Source organism: Gastrolobium bilobum, unplaced genomic scaffold (assembly GCF_033153095.1).
Source record: "Gastrolobium bilobum isolate Gb01-03AN ecotype WA unplaced genomic scaffold, APGP_CSIRO_Gbil_v1 utg1951, whole genome shotgun sequence".
In the NCBI taxonomy this organism is placed as follows: Eukaryota; Viridiplantae; Streptophyta; class Magnoliopsida; order Fabales; family Fabaceae; genus Gastrolobium; species Gastrolobium bilobum.
Genome location: NW_026898281.1, coordinates 300,559 through 321,630, shown reverse-complemented (window position 1 = coordinate 321,630; position 21,072 = coordinate 300,559). Strand labels below are relative to the sequence as shown.

At 35.4% G+C, this 21,072-nt stretch overlaps 2 protein-coding genes across 4 annotated transcripts; both read right to left on the bottom strand.

Annotated features, from left to right (window-relative positions):
* Positions 1-4,941: 4,941 nt before the first annotated feature.
* On the bottom strand, positions 4,942-6,450 carry LOC133314478 (uncharacterized). The gene is made up of 5 exons (XM_061515961.1): positions 6,184-6,450; positions 5,999-6,086; positions 5,823-5,893; positions 5,401-5,457; positions 4,942-5,308 (listed from the first exon to the last, which is right to left on the bottom strand). Exons 1-5 carry the CDS (start codon positions 6,295-6,297, stop codon positions 5,153-5,155), a joined length of 486 nt encoding a protein of 161 aa, XP_061371945.1. The 5' UTR covers positions 6,298-6,450; the 3' UTR covers positions 4,942-5,152.
* A 2,427-nt stretch (positions 6,451-8,877) lies between these two features.
* LOC133314495 (calmodulin-binding protein 60 B-like) lies at positions 8,878-20,156 on the bottom strand. Of its 3 annotated transcripts, XM_061515983.1 has the most exons (9): positions 20,021-20,156; positions 19,722-19,936; positions 11,649-11,730; positions 11,497-11,525; positions 10,900-11,381; positions 10,591-10,751; positions 10,356-10,451; positions 10,123-10,255; positions 8,878-9,549 (listed from the first exon to the last, which is right to left on the bottom strand). In XM_061515983.1, the coding sequence occupies exons 5-9, from the start codon at positions 11,339-11,341 to the stop codon at positions 9,332-9,334; spliced, it is 1,050 nt and encodes a 349-aa protein (XP_061371967.1). In that variant the 5' UTR covers positions 11,342-11,381; positions 11,497-11,525; positions 11,649-11,730; positions 19,722-19,936; positions 20,021-20,156; the 3' UTR covers positions 8,878-9,331. The 3 variants fall into 3 exon arrangements, with proteins under 3 accessions (XP_061371967.1, XP_061371968.1, XP_061371966.1); XM_061515984.1 differs by lacking the exon at positions 20,021-20,156 and having other exon boundaries at positions 19,722-19,965; XM_061515982.1 differs by lacking the exons at positions 19,722-19,936; positions 20,021-20,156 and adding an exon at positions 11,834-11,960.
* Positions 20,157-21,072: the final 916 nt, after the last annotated feature.

Below are 21,072 nucleotides of genomic sequence, written 5' to 3'. Positions count from 1 at the left end.
AAACTGGACCTGGATCGCCTTGAATTTGCGGAAATGCCACTAGTTTGAATTTGAAGATGAGGGAAAAAGTTAATTTGATTGGAGGAAAAGTAACGTTGAGCCGGGACTTGGAGTAGGACGTTGCTATTTTCTTGGTCGTTTACGACGGTTCTGAACGTTGTCGTTTCCATTCGATCAAAATTCTATTAGCTTGATTCTGTATTGGGCTAAGGCCCTGACTACTTTGGAATTCAACATGGTTTATAGCCAAAATATAAACAATGTTATTACAGCCAAGGATTTTTTTTATATATTTACAATAAGAAATTAAACATACAATCTATTATATAACTATTCATATTTCTCGTCGTTAGACTAATTTTAGTGGCTTAAAAACTTTTTTGTAACAAGCTTAAAAGCTTTTTGCTATTGCATAAGTACATACTTTCAATCGATCAAACTCGGCTCAAACATTTGACTCCATTTGGAAGTTCGTATTTCTTGAAAATCAGTAAAAAATACTAGAATAAATTTTTATTGTATTTAGGTTTAGTAAAAGAAAGTTAATTACTCTTATTCATTTGAGTTTATTTTAATATATTCAAAAAAAAATTGAATATATAATTCAAAGAGGTAAAATTTACTCATTTAATTTAAGGGAAAAGTGTTTATCATTTTAAATGACACAACTTATATCTTTTTACTCTCACAAAGAGGTGGACCCACACCTTTATTTTTTTGTCAACTCTCTCTGTCCTCCTTTATCCATCTCTTTCTCTCTCTTAAAATGACACAACTTTACATCCTTTAAAATGACGCATTTTTCCCTTAATTTAAAGATCTCTTTCAATCCATCCTTTGATATAAAATCAAAGGACGAATTTAAAGGAGGCTCCATCAGGGATAGTCTCACTTATGAGAGTCTCATGGATATAATGATTCATATAAAATCAAAAAAGTATTCAAAGCCAATTTCAGCAATAACCTTCATTGACACGGGAGTTTTCCCGTACCATAATGAATCCAGCTATATTGCCTAAAGAATATCGGATTCCTTACACTGAAAGTTTCGAGCTGCTGATGGGAAGATGTTCACTACAAATTTGATCACAGAGAAGCCCATAAAAATTAAATTCTTTTCAGAATGTACAGTGATAGCCAAATTCATTAGTTCATACCTCTCATGAAAAGATCTGTTGATTGGATTCAATGTCTACACAAAGCTAGTAAGGATTTAACTCCTCCCTAACAGAACAAAGTTCAAAAGATTCTTCCAGTCATATTCTGAAGTTCATAATTTATATGCGATATTGGATGCACCAAATTATTACAAAGATGTTGTTCTTAAGTTACAAGAAGTCTATGCAGAGCCTCACATTGATTTCAAACATCCTAATCCATTATGGAAAAATCCAAAGTTTTTCATCACTCTGCCTTTCAAGCTAAATAAGGACTTCAATCCTACAAAAGCAACTCACCCAGGGATGACTCCATCGGATTAGCCCTAGCCCAAAAAGAGTGTGCAAATCTACTAGCCCAAGGGCTCATTAAGCCAACTAAATATGAATGGGCTTGCCAAGCCTTTTAAGTGGAAAAAAGATCTAAAATAATCTGAGGAAAAAAGAGGTTAGTAATTGATTATAGGTCTCTCAAGCATTTTCTCAGAGATGACAAATTCCTATTTCCAAAAATACCTAGTTTCATTCTTCAATTCAGAGAAGCCCATGTGTTCTCAAAGTTTGTCTTAAAGACAGCCTTTTGGCTATTGGGTATTCGGCCAAAAGAGAGGTATAAGACAGTTTTTTGCATTCCAAATGCCCATTATCAATGGACTGTCATGCCATATGGACCGAAGACGACTCATTCTATTTTTCAAAGAACAATAGCCCAAATATCTCAGTTCATGCTCCATAGTGCACTCATCCATATTGATGATATCTTATTGTACTCAAAGACAAAAGAATCTCATAAGAATCTGTTGAATCAATTCTTTGAGACTATGAACAATTATGGAATCATGCTGTCGGAAAGAAAGGCGCACGTGGCAGAAAATGAGATCAAGTTTTTAGGATTGAACTTCAAAGGTGGAAAATATGTTCCCATGCCACATAGAGGACAAAAACTAATGAAGTTTCATGATGAGAACCTTACAGGCAAGCAACTTCACCCATTCCTTGGGGTTTGCAATTATGCCAAAGATTTATCCCAAAATTTACCCAAATAACCTCACATCTTGGGGCTATGCTGAAAAAGAATCCACCGCAGTGGTCTTAAAAGCAGACTAATACAGTAAAAAAAACTGAAGCAACTCTGTCAGAATCTCCCTCCAGTCAAGATTTCCATTAATGGAAAGCGCATTCTACAAACCGATGCTAATGATAGCTTATGAGGAGAAATATTTTCTTGAAGAAAAAGACAACAAAAAGCATGTATGTGGATATGAAAGTGGCAAGATTTCAAAGGCTGAAAGCTATTATCACTCCACGTATAGAGAGATCTTAGACGTTAAACATGGAATTAAGATTGAATGGCTAAGATCTTGCTTTGAGTTTTTATTTTTTATTTTTTGGCATACCAATTCTAATTACCTGAACTTATGGATATCTTTACAAGCTTTAATTCTTTGAGCCAGCTATAATACTAATACCGAGACGAGATTTAATCACAGTTAAAACTCTCCACCCCTTCTCAAAAATGTATGGTGGGAATCAAACTTGGATTTTCTCCCCACCTAATCAACCTGTATTTTAATATTTGAATAATTTGACATTCAACCCGATTACTCTAAATCAACCTGTCCTAGATTACCCTAAATAAATAGAATTGCATTATTTTATTCACCAAGCAAATTAAAATTTCAAATCAAAGTACAAATAGGGTCCTTAGCCTCTTAGGTTAGTTTTCTATCTTCACCGTAAGATATTTTCAGTTGTTGTTTGTGTTCTGGACCTACATAACAGATCGCATATATTTTAGAAAAATAGGATCAAAGTTGTCTTATATTCTAAATACGAATCACCATTAAGAAGCTGAATCCTGCCAAAATATTACCATCTATGGGTAAAACACACATATAAAGGGCTAGTAGGACCCTTCACAAATACACATTTACAAAACCCTAATAGCTGCGTAATCTATCATTCCTTGTAGTGATCTCCTTTGTAGACACTGCTAGTTGACAGGTACAATAACGAATACGGTCCAAAATAATAAATAAGGTTCTTAACCTCTTAAATTAATTTTCTATTACTGTCACGAGAATTTTTATTGCGATTTTAATATAAACGAGCTCAGTCACAAATTATATACGGGTGTGCAATATAAGTGCTATTTAATTAATGTGGGCAATAGTGTACAAACCCTAACCTTTTAATTTTTTCAGAAATTTCATAATAAACACCACAATTTATTTAGATCTAGAATCACGTTTTAACACCACAATTTCATAATAACCTCTCATATATTCTTTGCTTATAGGATTTTAAAACCACAGCACAAAATTATGATACTGTTCTCTCCCATCTTTATTACATATAAGACTCAACCCATCATCTTGAGTTAAAGACACAACAGGGGCACTTTGCTTGATACGATACCCCAGTATTGAGTCAATACTACTGACAGAAAAATACCGAGGGTAAAAATGCCAAATCAATTGATCAACTTCATCAAATTGACCTTAAACTCTAATCCGAGCGAATGCATGTATCCAATCCCATGGAATCCAGATGCAGATGAAACCTAGAGATTGGATCGAATTTTCAGTCCAATTCAATAGGTATCAATTACCAAGGACGCCAGTAAAGGGATGAAAGAGTAATTTTAATTTCACAATTTCAGCAATCGAACTTAACAGCCGAAGTCGTGCATAATATATTGCCCAAGTATATATACTTAGAGGTGGTAAAGTGGGCGGCCCGCCCCGCCCCACCCCACCATACCATCAACTCGTCAAAAAATGAGTCTATCCGCCCCACTTTTGAAAATTGATTGAAAAACTCAGTCCGCCTAGTCCTGTTTGACGGGTTGGACGGGTCGGCCCGTCTATGCCCGCCATTAACCCGCCAAAAAACAAGCCCGTCCCATCCCGCCCCACCCACTTTTGAGACGAGTTGAAAAACTCAGCCCGCCCCGCCCCGTTTGACGGGTTGGCCTGCCGAGCCAAACCCGTTTCGCCGATTGTATATATACCAGTCACATTTGTATGTACAACTGGAACGGTCGAGCGGCTAACAAATGAGGAAAGAATAGTATTCTCCAAAAAAAAAAAATGAGGAAAAAATAGATAATAATGAAAGTAGTCAGACAAACCTATAAAAAGGGCTAGTAGGAAAAAATAGTATTCTAAGCCAATACGAACCTCTTCCCCCAAGCATAAAACTATAAAAAAAGCGTTCAATGAACCACAACACAAGCCACATGCCCATGCCCGAGGCCACCATTCCAATGCTCTCTCTCGTACGCTGAACCAAACATTCCGAAGTGAGGCCCACCAAAATACACATGTAGTAGCGTAAGACTTACACGGGGCCATCCAATCACCCAGTCACCAAACCAAAATATTTACATGGCTGGCCCATCAAACTGTTGATCAATCACCCCACAAATAAAAAAAGTGAATTTTTTCTCAAAAAACTAAAGTAGAAATTGATCATTGCGCAAATAATTCCCGAGTTTACTTTTTATCTTCAACCGCCAACTGTCTTTTGAGTTCAACAGCTTTGTATGCCGTACACGTTTCATGCTTTTGTCCCCACGTGGCCTTGAAATCCACACGGCAGGGAAAGAAAAACAAAAACTAAAAAAATCAGTGTTTATCTTTTAAAGAAGATAAAATTATATTTTGAAATAAATAAAATTATATTATTTTAATCAAAATTACTGTATACTACGAGAGAGAAAAAAATTGAGAATATTTTTAATTTAAATAGTAAATAAAAAATAATAAATTTAACGAGAAACATTTTTCCAAAAGAGAAAAATATGCAGACGGTGGTTTACTTGCAATTGGTCCATTGTTACATAACTAAAACCCATAGTCTACGCAGCTGATTTTTTTTTTTTTTTTTTTTTAAGTTAACCTAACTCTAAAGCCGACAGGGATTTCATTTCCATAATCAAATTTCAAATAAGAAAAAAGTTTCAAATTACAATATGGATCCAGTACATCGCACTAACAGCAAGAGTTGGTGCGCTTGGCGGCGTTGCCTCTTGATCCACCGCAGCGTCCTCTCTTGGCCGCCGTCTGATCCTGGTTCAAGTCAAAGCTCATCCCATCCCCACCCACCATCTCCACGAACATCTTTTGTAGGTCCTCCAAACTGTCCCCCTAAACAAGAATGAAACAAAAACCCCACATTACATCCATATCCTCTCCCGAATTGCCAAAAAAAGCATGTTATATTAGAATTCAATCAGTACCTCGTCTTTGACATCGTTCATCATTGAAATCATTTCTTGCATGAAATCACAGAATTCCTGCGTTAAAAATAAAACAAATCTCATACCTATAATCGAATAATCAAATAATCAAATAATCAAAATCAAATGCACCTAACTAGTTACAAAAACTAAGAGCACACAGTTGCACGAACTGCAAGGGCAATTTCGACTACCGCAAAACATCTTAAAAAGAAAAAAGAAAAAAGAAAAAAGAAATTTTGGCGAGGCAAATAGATATAATAGCAATGACACAGTTTTACCGGACACAAGACGAGAAAAACGGTATCTTCGTTTTGGGTCTACAAACCAAAACGACACAGTTTTACCTCGGCTTGTTTATGGCAAATGCTATGCCTCACGCTCTGCAACTGCAAATGAAAAGAAAGGAAAACAATACTAACTTTGTCATCTTCCTCTAAAGGGTCATAGAAGCCGGCATCGTACATTGACCTTTTAGACTGATCGGAAAGAACTGTTCCAGGGACATGTTATAAAGTAAATCGTTTATAGCCCATAAAATCCAAATGATTAACTATTATATTAATCAAAATTAAGAATAATGATCACGTAATCTGACCCGAGTAAGCTTCCTGGATTTGCTGAAACCGCCGTTTGGCTTCTCCGGCGATCGCAGGGTTCCGAGCCCATTTGTCCGGGTGCCACTTCTTCTCAGGCCCAGCCACAAAAAAACACATAATTATACAAAATTAAGAAAATATAAAATTGAAACAACAAAACAAGGAAACGGCGGCGTATAATTACCATGGCAAGCTTGCGGTAAGCAGCGCGTACATCACAGAAGGAGGCGTCCCTCCGAATCCCTAGAATCGAGTAGTAGCAAGATCCACCGTTGGATCCTCCTCCTTCCCGATCCATCAAACGCCCCTAAAAAAATCTAACGCTTAAAGCTTCAAGCCTTCAATACAAGACAAGCAGAACCCAAAGCCACATCAAATTAAACGAAGAGGAATATAAGTGAATGCACGAGGAGAAAAACGTAAATTTAAGACGTAGAGCAAAGAAGAGAGAGAAAAAAATATCTTCTCGGACCAATTCCTTTGTGGTATAAGATATGTCCCAGGAAACTTCGAGAGAGTTTGGCTGGTGAAAAAAGAAGAGAGGCTGAGATATTTTCGTGGTTATCAAAAGAAATGACACTTTAATTTTCTAAAAACTACGCCGCTCTGCCACTCATCGTTCAATCAAGTCAAATCCAAATATTGTAGAAAAAGTGATGCCATATCGTATAGAAATTTTATTTTCCTATTTTATTTTATTTCGGTAAAAGCAATCGTATTAGAAATATAATTTAACTTTTATGTACTTGTGATTCAATGTTACATTATTTAACTAGCATTCACAATGCAAGACAAAAACTAAATCAATGGCACATATCACCGATATGGATGATTTGTTGTTGCGTGAATGAATGGTCTCATATACTACGAGGTCATGTTGATCAATTTAAAGATTGATTATTTTGTAAAATAAAGTAATTCTAAAAAATATGGCGATCGGTGATATATAATTGAGGGGAACGATTAAGGTATTATGTTGATTCATTAAAAATTTTGCCCAAAATAGAACTGTCATTAAGTTAGGGTTGTATATATCTTACTTTATTGGGAGCAATTCAATAAATTAAGAATGAATATTCCCAATCTCTTGAATTTCAATAGATTATGAGAGCGGATCAATCGTTATTATATTATTAATAATTTATATATAAATAAGAGATTAAAAAAATCCTTAAATCCTAGCTCAAGTAGTGTTATTTTTGAAGTTTAAGCACTGATTTCTTATACAAAAAATGCAAATTAGAAACAGTAACCACCCACTACAAAAATGAGCATACCTTTTATATTACACGAATATTACACGAGTATGTACTCCGTTACAAATAATAGAAAAAAGGTGGAATTTTGTATTTAAAAAAAATAAAACGGTGGAATTTTTCAGTGACAATAATTATAAAAGAGTGGATAAAATGAGAAAAAATAATTATGTTATTTATTTCCAAACTTAGTAAAGATTATACCGAGTCTTGAGTACTATGAGATTACTAAAGATATTTTTCTAGGAAAATAAAAGTTTCCACTAACAAAATTATCCAAACTAACATAACCAATATCGAAAATTTTGGAAAAGAGCATAGATAATATAATTGAGACAAATATATCATAAAATTATTATTATAACCTTGGATTGAATTGTATTGTGTCAGAGTTTATATCAACAAGTGGTCACAAATTCTATCATCATTGTCCGTCCTATTAAACCGATTTGAAGGTATAAATTTTCTACAACAAAATGGTCTACAAACACCATTTCTCACAATGGAATTGGCGATGCTTTCAACAGCATTTTTCAGGTTGTACTAGATAAAGTAACAAACAATTTTTGTATCACCAAAAGATTGGTTCAAGTGATACACATTTAATTTCATTTAAATAAGATCTTTGGTTCAAGACCTTGTGAATACAATTTTTTTTTTTTTTTTTTTTGACAAAACTAACCCCACCATAATGTGTATAACGACTATGGTTGAGACCTGATTCTAGCGCTTTTGTTTGCAAAGCATACTAGACACAATATGAGATTCTAGCGTTTTTTTCTTTTTTAGTAAAATGCACCCCCGAACATTGAAGTTTTTCTGAACCCCTACTAATCAAAACGCGGCATTTAAGGGTAACAGCAAAAAATGAAAACACTTAAACAAAACACACAGGTACATACTCACTCGAGCAAAAAGACATACATTATGAAATACACACTACATGAGCACTTAAATAAAATCGCTAGTTTACTACATGTGAATTGGACGATAATTTTAACATAATCTTGAAAGGCTATTTGAAAAAAAAATAAAAATTATTAAAGGTAGACACGAAATCTTATGTTTTGTATTTGTCCTCCTTAATGCCATTTGTGATTTAGGTATCTTATCCAAAGGTTATTTTAACAAAAACTTTTGAGTAGTACGTGTTGTTATTAGTAAATACAAATGAGCAAAATTTGATAATATTATATTGCAATGTACTTGCCCAAAGGCCAGTGAATGAAAAGGACCAAAAAGATACTTGCTCCAGTTTGTTGAAATCTGATTTGGGCATTACTAGGCCTTCCAGGGATTTTGGGTCAGAAGGATAGGCCGAAAAGGATTCAAAAGAGAGAACTAAGAATGCCCCAAATCCACTGTCTAGGATCCTGATTCGTATAAAGCTCTTCGTTCCCTCACAAAGCTCTTCCATTATTTGAAGTAATAGAAACACGAACTTAGGCTATGAATAATTTTATATAACGTTTAAGTTTCACACATTGGGGGTTGATGGATTGTACATAATAAAGTAGGTTGAAGGAAAGGAGGAATAATTTATGAATTGTACATAATAAGTAGTAAACAACCTCGCTCAAAGTATATATAATACGCGCCCGACAGATTAGTCAGAAACCCAAATGTATGAGGACACATGAGAAATAAAAAAAAAAAGTTTGACACCAAACAATGAAGTTATCAATTATCAAACACTGCCATTGGGTATTCGGTCTGGCAATCATCCATTTAGTAATAAATGGGTGTTTTCCTCTCGATACCGATTTTGAAAGTATTAAAAAACAAAAACAATTATCAAACACCTGCTAATTTTAGAAATGCAGCCTTAACTTTAGAACCTGGTATCTAGGACAAGAATATGAAACAGGAATCTATCTAGCTAACAGTTACATTGCTCCAACTTTGTCCTCCTTTTGGGTTTCAATTCAGAACCCGAATCTTACACACCACACTGCTAAATTGATTGATGATGCATGCATGTCTCCACTGGCCACAGAATAATTTGGGGACTAGTCGTGAATGCTAAATTCTGCTCCTCCAATCCAATGCGAGCTATCTATATCCTTGACCCCATCCCTATGAAGGAAAAGGAAAAATATCATTTCCCGTTGAATAATCATCAGGCATTTGCTTTGGAACGTGTGATACAATAGGCGACATAGCAATATTCTCTTCCGTGCACATTCCCGATATCAGCTCTTCAACAAAACCTACTTGGGTATTATGTGCTGGTTCACCCATGTGTGATGTGGAGGTACACGGTTGACTCAAATCTTGCCTTTTTTCTAGTTGATCTGCGTTAAAGATTAAGGCTCATAAGAAAATTAAGAATCCAAAAGGAAGATATAAGAAGTATATAGAAACAAAGATAAGAACTAAAAACTCCAAATCAAAATGAGAAATAGATAAATTATTATGATTTCAGTGTACGACGTAGCAGCCTTAGTTATATAACAAATTGGAGGCCCAAATTAAACAAGGTGGAACAATTTGGTGCTTTAATTGGAGGCTAAATTGGGTAGAAAGCATTAGAATTTTTCATTTTGTTTATGACAGCAGGGAGTAAATTATTTACTATATAAGGACTGATTTATATATATTTTTTCCTTTAATAGGAATTAAATTGAAAGACAACATCAGGTACAAGGATCAAGAGTTATATTTAGCAAGCTAGTAATCAAATTAACACAAGTTGAAAATTTGTATCTCATAAAGAAACTAAAATTAAGTTTAACCTTATTTTTTATTTGATTATCTTCACTTTTGCAACTTTCGCTTACATGGGGATTTTGCACACAAAACTGTTTATGGTTTCACGTAAACATGTATATTATATTTACATCATGCGTGACACAAAACGTACATACCTTGCCGTGCAGTAGGTAACTGAACTTGAGCACCACATTGCCCCGCAGATTGTAGACTTGCCAATAGGCTGGACAAGCTGTCTATAACTGGCGTCATCAAATCTTGGACATTTCTGTAACCATCCACCAAAGTCTGCGAATGGGAGAAGGAACTTCAACTCGTAATTAAAAATATTATGATATCTTGATAATCACAAGCATTGATAATTTGATAGAATAAGAGAAATACGTACGTCAGAGTTGAGAGCATTCTTTGAACGATCAGCAACACATGTTTTGGCATGCTTAATAATTGCCTCCCGTAGTTTTGTTTTAATTTTGCCAAATTTCTACGGTCGCGGAACAAAGGATTCAGATAAAAATATACATATGAAATTATACTTTTTAAGCACTAGAGAAATAACGTACAAATTGTTATTTACACATAAAGCATAAAATAATAATCATAATAATATCCTTCCTTAATACCTCTTGCAAAGAAGATGGGTTGGTATGATGCAGCTGCAACAGATCATCAACAGTGTGTATTCCATGCAAACGCAATCGCTTATGGATTTCCCCATCTTTTCGTATCTTTGTCAAACGCCATATTTCATCATTGAGAGATGGAGGGTAGTGCTTCTCAGTGGCTGAAATTATTAGAGAAATATAATATAAAATTATTAATATAATATTTACTTACTAGTTAAAATTTTTGAGTGGGATTCAGACTGAGCAAAATGGTCACGAGTTCAATCAGGAGAAGATAAGTGTTGATTACTACTGTTTAAGACTTACCCTCTCCTCTGATATCCTTGACCTTAAAAGGTTCACTTCTACCTTCCCTAATGTCTGCTTCAATGGAATTAGATTGCACTATTTTAACTCCTAACCGGAACGATTTGCTTCTTGTCCAGCTCGAGTTATCAGTAAACACAATCTTCTCAGTGATGTAACCAACTCCATTTTCTAGTGTAATAACCGTATCTCCATTCAGTAATGGTCCTTTTCCCTCTCTTGGACTTAAAGTTTGGGAATTAAATTCCTCTGCTGTCCAATCCTCATTCTTATTGGATCCAAAGTCACCATTTAAGACACAGATCCGGATCTTCATGGGGTAACATTCTTCCCTGACTATGCGTTGCTGAGACTTAGCATCACGCAGCTCAATTTGAAGTGGTAATCCTCCCTCAGCTGTGATTTCGGATAGTGTGTAATTTGTTGGAGGCAATTTATTCATGAAGCACAATTGCAAAACTCTTCCACCACCAGATCCGCAACTAAATTGGAAACACAAAAACAACATTAGATTAGATTAGAATGAACTAATGTATAGAGTGTATGGTGGTGAAAAACATATAGGAAACACATAAATTTTGGACAAAAGAAACAAACCTTAATTGTCGTTTCAACTCCTCTCGTACCTAGTTGAAGGAATAATTATATGAATTAATGAACATACAATTTTCAAGATGAATATATATCCTCGTCAACGTCATAACTCATATATACTCTTAATTCATAAAGAAATTAGAGAGAATTCTTACCAATCTTTGAACTAAATCTTTCACGGGCGGCACTATGTCATCAGAGGTTAAGTGGAACAAAGACCTCAAATTTCCAATGATACTGCACAATAAAATAACCACAGAATTAAACAGTTATAAAAAGAAATCATAATTAAAAGTAGAACCCCTACTGAAGCAATATCGAGAACAACAAAAATTAATACAAGGTCTTCGACTGTTGTGAATCTTCACGTCTCCGCTTTGAAGGATGAGCTAGAATTTGAAGCCCACTTTCATCACCCTCCTGTTGAGATTGCCTTTTTGATTCCATTCAATATAAGAATAATTAACAATCAAATCACCTAACTCACTCAGTTAACTTCTAAAAGTAGAGTACTATATAACTACTAAAAGTTTCCTGAAAATGGAAACCGATAATGATTAGTATTTATAGAGTTGGCGGGCATCGACGAATTTACACAGAAGATTCCAGGAAATGATGTTCGTACATCTAAAACTGCTTAAATCCAACCACACGCTGCGACATTACCTAAATAAAAGGTATATATATAATATATATTGCATGAAATTTACATTTCAATTGAAATTTCCCTCCCTTCGTGTCTCTTTCTTCTTGTATTTAATACACGAAGTTGTGGAATGTCAATAATAAAACGCGTTATATATATGAAGGTAATATACAAATATTAAGTTAAAGAAATTTATTCCGATCGAATTTCTGCAGATTAATTTATCTCGTCGTTCATTTATGCATGCATAAACTAAAAGGGTCAGTAAAACTGGTATTAGTAACACTGAACTTAATTAAAGAGGTAAACGCGTAACGAGGTGGCGGGACCTGGGACGCACAAAATTTTCCAAAATAAGCGCGTTTAAATCTGAGACATGACCATGAAATTACATAAAATAGCTATCCGAAGCATTTTCATTATTTTCTTATTATGGATTATACTGCATTGCCTTTGGACGCCACTAAATAGTGCAGTCAATAATCCCCTGCTACCCTATACAAACGCAAGTATGCAAATGGTGTGGAATGACAGTAAGCAAATAATTAAGTTTTAATTTCCAGCTATGCATTTTTCTAAACACAGAAATTTAATCTCCAGAATTCCTTCCTGAGTGTAAGGTATCAGATTTGAGAGAAGAAGAAAAGGGAAAATTGTAATCTATTATTGAAAATGAAAGTTAACTTACATATAGGTGTGTAACTCTAGCATATATACTCTTAGCCTAGATAAATCACAGCCATACATTAATAACTGAATGATCTCAACCATTCAGTACTAACAGCCTAACTAACAGACTAACTCACTAACAGTACAAACAGACTAGCTGAGTGATGTTGGGCTGGGCCTCAGGGCCTCTATAGCCTTCATTCCCCCGCAAGCTGAAGAGGGCTTGGACTTGGAGTCCAGCACGCGAAGCTTGGACTTAAACGTAAGAAAAGAGACTTGAGACACCGCCTTGGTAAGGCCATCAGCGATTTGGTCAACGGCTGGAACATGGTGCACTGACATAGCCTTGCTGAGCACCTTCTCCCTGACGAAGTGGAGATCCAGCTCGAAGTGCTTGGTCCGAGAGTGGAAAATGGGGTTCGCTGTGAGGAGAACAGCAGAGAGGTTATCACAGTAGATAACCGGAGATCTTGGGAGGCAGATGCGAAGTTCGGAGAGAAGGGACTGGATCCAAGTAAGCTCAGCGACGGTAGCAGCAAGACAACGATATTCCGCCTCAGTGCTCGAGCGGCTGACCACATGCTGCTTCTTAGAAGACCATGTGACAAGATTTGAACCCAAGAAGACACAGAACCCACTTGTGGAACGCCGGTCATCAAGATCCGAGCCCCAATCAGAGTCACAATAGGCAGCCAGGTGAAAATTTGATGATGGGTTGATGGTTAACCCATGAGAAATCGTCCCACTCAGGTAACGTAGTATCCTTTTAACAGCCTTCCAATGAGTATCCAAAGGAACATGCATAAACTGACAGACTTTATTGACACTGAATGTGATTTCAGGACGAGTAATGGTGGCATATTGAAGAGCCCCAACAATAGATCGATACTGAGATGGGTCAGGATGTGGAGATCCATCACGAGAGGAGAGCTTGGCACTGGACATCATAGGAGTCGGCATAGACTTGCAGTTCTCCATGTTAGCTTTCTTAAGAAGGTCCAGAATGTACTTGGATTGGTGAAGATGCAGACCACCAGATGCAGACTTGGTGACTTCAATACCCAGAAAATAGTGAAGGTGACCAAGATCCTTGAGAGCAAAAGCATCATTGAGAGAGTGAATTAGCGACTGAATAGCAGAGGAGGATGAACCAGTGACAAGGATGTCATCAACATAGACTAGGACATATAGAGTAGCAGTAGGGGTAATGGAGATGAATAGGGAAGTGTCACATTTGGCAGTGACAAAACCCAGTCTGTGTAGGGTGCCACTGAGTTTGTCAAACCAGGCACGTGGTGCCTGTTTGAGGCCATATAGGGCCTTAGTTAACTTGCACACCAAGGTTTTATCTTTATGAATGAAACCTGGAGGTTGTTGCATGTATACTTCTTCCTGAAGATCACCATTCAGGAAGGCATTGTTCACATCCAGCTGGTGAACAGGCCATTTTCTAGAGAGAGCAGCAGTGAGGACAATCCGAATGGTAGCAGGTTTCACCACAGGACTAAAGGTTTCCTGATAATCAAAACCTTCTTGTTGGTGAAACCCCTTAGCCACTAGCCTGGCTTTATATTTTAGGATGCTGCCATCAGGATGAAATTTGGTGCGAAATACCCATTTACAGCCTATTGGAGACCTATCTGAAGGCATAGGAACCAGTTTCCAAGTATTATTTTTGAGTAAGGCTGCATACTCCTCTTGCATTGCCTTATACCAGTGGGGTGCAGCTATAGCCTGAGATACAGAAGTAGGTTCCAAAGAGGCTAAGTATGCCTTTGGCTTAAAAATGCCAGCTTTGGCTCGAGTAAGCATAGGATGAGTTGGAGGTGCCACAGGAACTTGTAAAGGTGGAGCAGACCTGCAACCGTTGCCAGATAACATAGAGGATCTGCAAGTAGGATTAGATGTGCTAACAGAAAAATCATTAATAGAATCACTCATTAAAGAATTAGGAGAGGTAGAGGGGTGAGTAATAGGAGCTATGATTGGGACAGGACAAGGAACAGTTACATTGTGTGGACTGGTATTAGTAGGCAGGATAGGGATAGCAGGAGTAGAGAGAAAAGTGGGTGACTCACTGTTTGAGAGTGTAGGAGAAACTGAGGATTGAAGAAAAGGGAATTGAGACTCATCAAAGAGAACATGTCGTGCAAAAATGACCTGACCAGTTGGTTTTAAACATTTGTAACCCTTTTGATTTGTACAGTAGCCAATAAAGGTGCATTTTTCTGATCTAAAATCAATTTTGTGCCTATTATAGGGTCTGAGGTAGGGATAGCATGCACAACCATAGGTTTTAAGAAATGAGTAATCAGGTGTTTTGTGAAACAGGGTTTCAAATGGAGACTTGTTATTTAGGTTGGGGGTGGGTAAAAGGTTAATAACGTGTGCAGCAGAAAGAAAGGCATCAGCCCAGTATTTGGTTGGTAAGTGGGATTGAGCTAAGAGAGCTAGGCCAGTTTCTACAACATGTCTATGCTTTCTTTCGGGTTGGCCATTTTGTTGATGAGTGTAGGGACATGTAAGACGATGGATAACACCTTGTTGTTGTAGATAGGGAGTGAATTTAAGGAATTCTCTGCCATTATCACTTTGGAGAGATTTTATTTTAGTATTAAGATGTAATTCAACCATAGTTTTGAACTGAATGAAAATATTGTAAGCTTGGGATTTGTTTGTCATAGGGTAAAGCCAAGTATATTTGGAAAATGCATCTACAAACAGGATGTAGTAACGAGCACCTAAAGTGCTTTCAATAGGTGCTGGACCCCAAATGTCAGTAAGGACAAGTTCCAAGGGACTGGAGTAAACTGTGTTAGTGGTTGGTAAGTGAAGTTGGTGCATTTTGGCCATACAACAAGCACAACATAATTGGGAATCAGCTTTATTGACAAATGGTATGTTACAATGTTTAAGAACCAACTTGACAGTTTGAAAAGAGGCATGAGCTAATCTCGAATGCCATAGATCTAAAGTAGAAACTTTAGAGGTATTATTACAAGATAGGATAGGTTTAGCTACAGAAAATGTAGGAACACAAGGTGGAGGTGAACTTGAAGTAGCTGCAGTAGAAAACCTTGAAGGCTTCTGTGCTCCATCAAAAGCATATAGACCATTCTTAAGGTTGCCTTGGAGAAGGATCTCCTTGGTAGCCTGAGATTTGACATAGCAGGTGTTAGAATGAAATTCAAAAAATACTTGATGTTCCTTTGCAAACTGTGAAACACTTAACAGGTTTTTGGACATACCAGGAACATGCAGAAGATTTGACAGTGTAAAGGATTTTGAACTAAAAGGTGAGTATAGAATTGAGTGACCTATGTGTTTGATTTTTAGGTTAGATCCATTACCTACTTGAACAGCATCCTGACCAGTGTATGTGGTTCTCTGCAACAGGTTGGAGGATTCTGGTGTGAAGTGATTTGTGGCTCCAGAATCTGGATACCAGCTAGAGTCAGTGAGGGAAAAATAATCAGAGGTGTCATCTTCTTGCTGCCTTGCAGCATTGTTGCTGTTAGTTACTGCCATATTGGCTTGCAGATTAGAGGAAGTATTCTGTTTCAGTGAGCTTTGGTAGCTTTGGTTGAACCTGTGATGACAATCAAGAGCTAAGTGGCCAAACCTGCCACAAACTTGGCATTGAGGTCTATTGTAGCCTCCACTACCATTGTACCTTCCTCCTCTTCCTCTGTAAGGTTGGTAATTTCCTCTGTAAGGTTGGTAATTTCCTCCACTGCCATGGAATCTGCCTCTATTTGAATTGAATCCTCCTCTACTAAAATTGGAGTTGTTGTTCTGTCTTCTGACCTGTAGCTGAGCCATATTAGCTTGAAGATTTGTGGAAAGATTCCTTCTATGTTTTTCCAGTCGTTGCTCTTGAGCCATCAACAAGGCTTCAATCTCACCAACAGTGTAAGGATCCGAACGTGAGATAACTGATGTTACAAAAGCATCATAATCTTCATTTAGTCCATCAAGTATCGCATCTATATGATCTTCACAATCAACAGGTGAACCACATGCTGCCAAAGAGTCCACTGTTTTCTTGATTGTGAGAAGGTACTTTGACACATCACCTTCCTTCTTTATGTTCTTTAACTGCACTTTCAGTTGCTTAATCTTTGCTCTCGTTTGAGACATGAAAAATTCTTCAAGTTTCTGCCAAACTTGGAAAGAGCTGGAACAACCAACTACACGCATGTAGATTGACTCAGACATGGACGATAGTAACCAAGAAAGGATCAACTGATCTTGTTGAGCAGTGACAGCAGCTGTCTGCGTATTTGTGACCTGTGTAGCATGAGGTGCACCATTGCCAACACTTTCTGCACCTTCTTCAGCAGAGGTTCTTGCAACAGGTACTGAATCTTGAACTTCTTGAGTTATGAACTTGATCAAATCATAACCTTTGATTGTAGCTAATGCTTGTTGTTTCCATGGCAGGAAATTGTCTTCATCTAGCTTAAAGGAGACTGGATTGGAGAATGTATGGACAGAGTTTTGCACAGCACGATTTGGCTCCATGGATCAGATCTAGCTCTGATACCATGTAAGGTATCAGATTTGAGAGAAGAAGAAAAGGGAAAATTGTAATCTATTATTGAAAATGAAAGTTAACTTACATATAGGTGTGTAACTCTAGCATATATACTCTTAGCCTAGATAAATCACAGCCATACATTAATAACTGAATGATCTCAACCATTCAGTACTAACAGCCTAACTAACAGACTAACTCACTAACAGTACAAACAGACTAGCTGAGTGATGTTGGGCTGGGCCTCAGGGCCTCTATAGCCTTCACTGAGAAAATTGCTAGTAGTATTTTGTCAGTAGAACATGTTTGATTCTTGCTGAAGATAAATTTGGTCAAGAAGACAGTTAAAACATTCAATGCTTGGGAATTTTAATTGTTTATTGTCTTAAATTTTACTAAATGCAAGCTTTAGCCAGGGATAAATACATACGTAATTTAAGAGGAATAGAAGTGAATTTTTCTAAAACAAAAAACTTTTATTGTTATGCTAAAGATAATGTACTTGACACTGGAAGGTATCATCATCGCTGTCATGCAAAGTTGTTAATTACCCCTAATTGGTATAATAGGAGTTATTTATTATTACTCAAACCTACTTCCTCTATTTCATATTCCACCTACTTTAATTTAATCCACTGAGATATGCTCAAGTAATTATAATAGCTAGCTATATGGATCTGTCTTGGATCGTCTCTTACTCTAAATAATTATCTCAATTCTTATATATTTTACTTTTATTATTGCCTTTTTGTTATCTTTCAACTATCATATTTTTTTTTTAAATGGGTAAAATATCACAAAATTATAGTCTTCAATAAAAATTGTTCTCGCACGAAGTTACAAGTTAGGAATGTATTATGCACCCAAAATTGAGTATAAACATAGAAAACGCGCATGAATATAATACTTGGAAAAACAAATAAGATCAACTTGAAAACAAACAATCAGAGGCTCTTTTTTTTTTTTTTTTTTTTTTGATATAAACAATCAGAGGCTCTTAGTATAAGGCCTACCTTGACCAAATCAAAATATCAAAATATACATAATTCGTATTATTCAAGTATATATGTGGCATGAAAATATAAAATAAAATAACAATAATCATTATCAAGGTGCCTGAAACTTTTTTAAAACAATTTATATAATTACTATTCTTTATTTCAAGAAAGGTCTCATGAGTAGGCAAAGAGGATAAATTCTTATATAATGACCAGATATTATATAAATACATGCCATTAAATTGAGAATATTACTTTTAGAATATTTATATATTTTTGGGGAGAGAGTGCCGTGAGCCAAAGATAAAAGTCCTAAATCATATATATATATATATATATATATTTGAGTCGTTGTTTAAATTTCATTAACGGCTCAAATATTTAATAAATCAGAATCGTTAGATACAAATAAAATCAATTATCAAGATTAATTGAGAGTGTAATTTATACTGGTATAAAATCATCCTAAATTTAGGGGTGTAAATAGACGAGCCGGCCTATAGGAGCTTTTGGCTCGGCCTACATCATATGAGACTCAGCTTATTACATAATACATATAATCAAATAGAACAGACTCAACCATCAACAAAAGCCTAATTAAAAAGTAGGCCATATACTTTCTTTTATATATCAGGTCTATAAACCTACAAAAGTATAAATCAACCTATATTATATTATATTATTATTTATTTATTTTGGTAAATATATATTATTTATTTTAAATAAAATAAATAAATTATTATTTGAATAATAAAATAATATTATTTTAATTATTTTACTTTTTTGATTATTAAATGCCTACGAGGCTTAATTATGTTAACAAACTCAGGCCAAAACTTTTGTTTTTTAGATATAAGTCAGACCAGACTTATAATTTGAGCCTACACAAACTAACAGATCATGTCAGACCTAAAATATTTTTCAAAGACTTACCTATTTAAGCCGAAGCCTAGCCCAGCCTATTCACATTCACACACGTGATATTAACTTCAATATCCATTGTTTTTTTATAAGAAAAATTAAACGTTGGCCTAAAGTTCTGCAATGTTTTCGAAGAGCCAACGCTAACAAAGACCAGATTTGATTTCAACTTTTGGTTTCTTGAAAATGATTATCGGTTGAAGAATTATACGGTGTTCAACACAATTACAGGTGTACCTCGTATACGAAGTTGAAAAAAGATATATTTTTCAAATACATAGTCGGTGCAAAGGAATCAGCTAGTTAATAATTCTTGAATGCAAAATTACAAGCGTAAAAATCAAGAAGGAAATTATCCGTTCAGATATTAATTAAAAAAAGAATAAAGGAAGTCCTAATTAATGACAACAAATAACTGGTCTTCAAGTTTTCAAGGTGTGTAAAAATGATAACTGACCTGGCCCGAAGCTATTGCTTTGGTTGAACTTTATGAGTGATGACTGAAGGCTCTTGGGCTGGGTAGGAAGTGGGAGCATTGACCAAAATGGCCCTAGCCTCCATGGCCGGCTTCCTAGCCTGTACTTCATGACGAGTAGCTCATGCTCCAAATTGGAAAGTTAGGATGGGATAATGTGGCAACAGGGATCGATCTGAATGTATGGTCAATGGTCACTGAGAGAAGAACAGCCAAAAGAAATTAAGATGGGTTCTTCAAGATATGTTATATGAATTATGAATGTGAATTTTAGACCTTACAATAAAGAAAGACTATGGAACTTGACTTGCTTGGTCAACTCCAACTATTTCTTGTTTTGTTTACTTTACTGCTCTATGTTCTTTAGTCACTCCTCCATTTTTTTTTGCTTTTCTAATTTTCTTTTGGATGATTTTCCTTTCCCGCCGTGAAGACCGAATCCGAATATTCGATGCGGTGGTCAAGCAGACATCAGAGAGGATTTGCCAATATTTGCGAAGAAAATAACGTAAAAAAATTCTGGGGACACTGCGCCTACATTTTTACATTTTTTAAATAAATCTTAATATCTTTTAAGATATTCATAGTGTTGCTTTTCAATAAAAATATAATTTATTTCCAAATATATATATAGATAAAATCATTTCTGCAGTCGCTTTACGTACAATAACGACAGGTGTATGAATATGATTCTCCACGTTTAATGCTTTTTTTCATCTTTTGTATGGTTATGATTCCTCGTATTTAATGCTTTCACCTATATATAAGGCAAGTATTTGATTGCTGCACATACAACAGCTGCAGAAATGTAAACTCCATATGTATATATAAGAAAAATATTTGTCATTTTAAATGACGTAAAATTATGTTATTTTAAGAAAGAGATAGACACAGAGTAAATTTTTTTATTTAAATTTAAATTAAAAAAAAATCACCCACTTTCTCTCACCCATGATTTTCATTTTATGTATTATCTCTCTCTTAAAATGATATATCTTATGTCATTTAAAATGACAAACCCAAACCCTATATAAATATATAAATTTTTTTATTTCAAAAGTTTTCATAATTGAAATATAAAAAATAACAAATGATTATATTTTTATTAAAAAAAAAAACACAACAAACAATCAAAGAACTTTATTTAATTATTATTATTTTTGTATTAGTAAGTCTTGCGGTGGAGTGTGGGTTCACTTTAACCACAAATGGAAACAGCTTTTATTGAGCAAATCCGTCCAAATTAATATTTTAAAAACAGCAGCTTACCAAAAAAAAAAAAAAATTAAAAAACAGCAATATTAGAAAAATGCACAAGGGAAACGTGGAAATA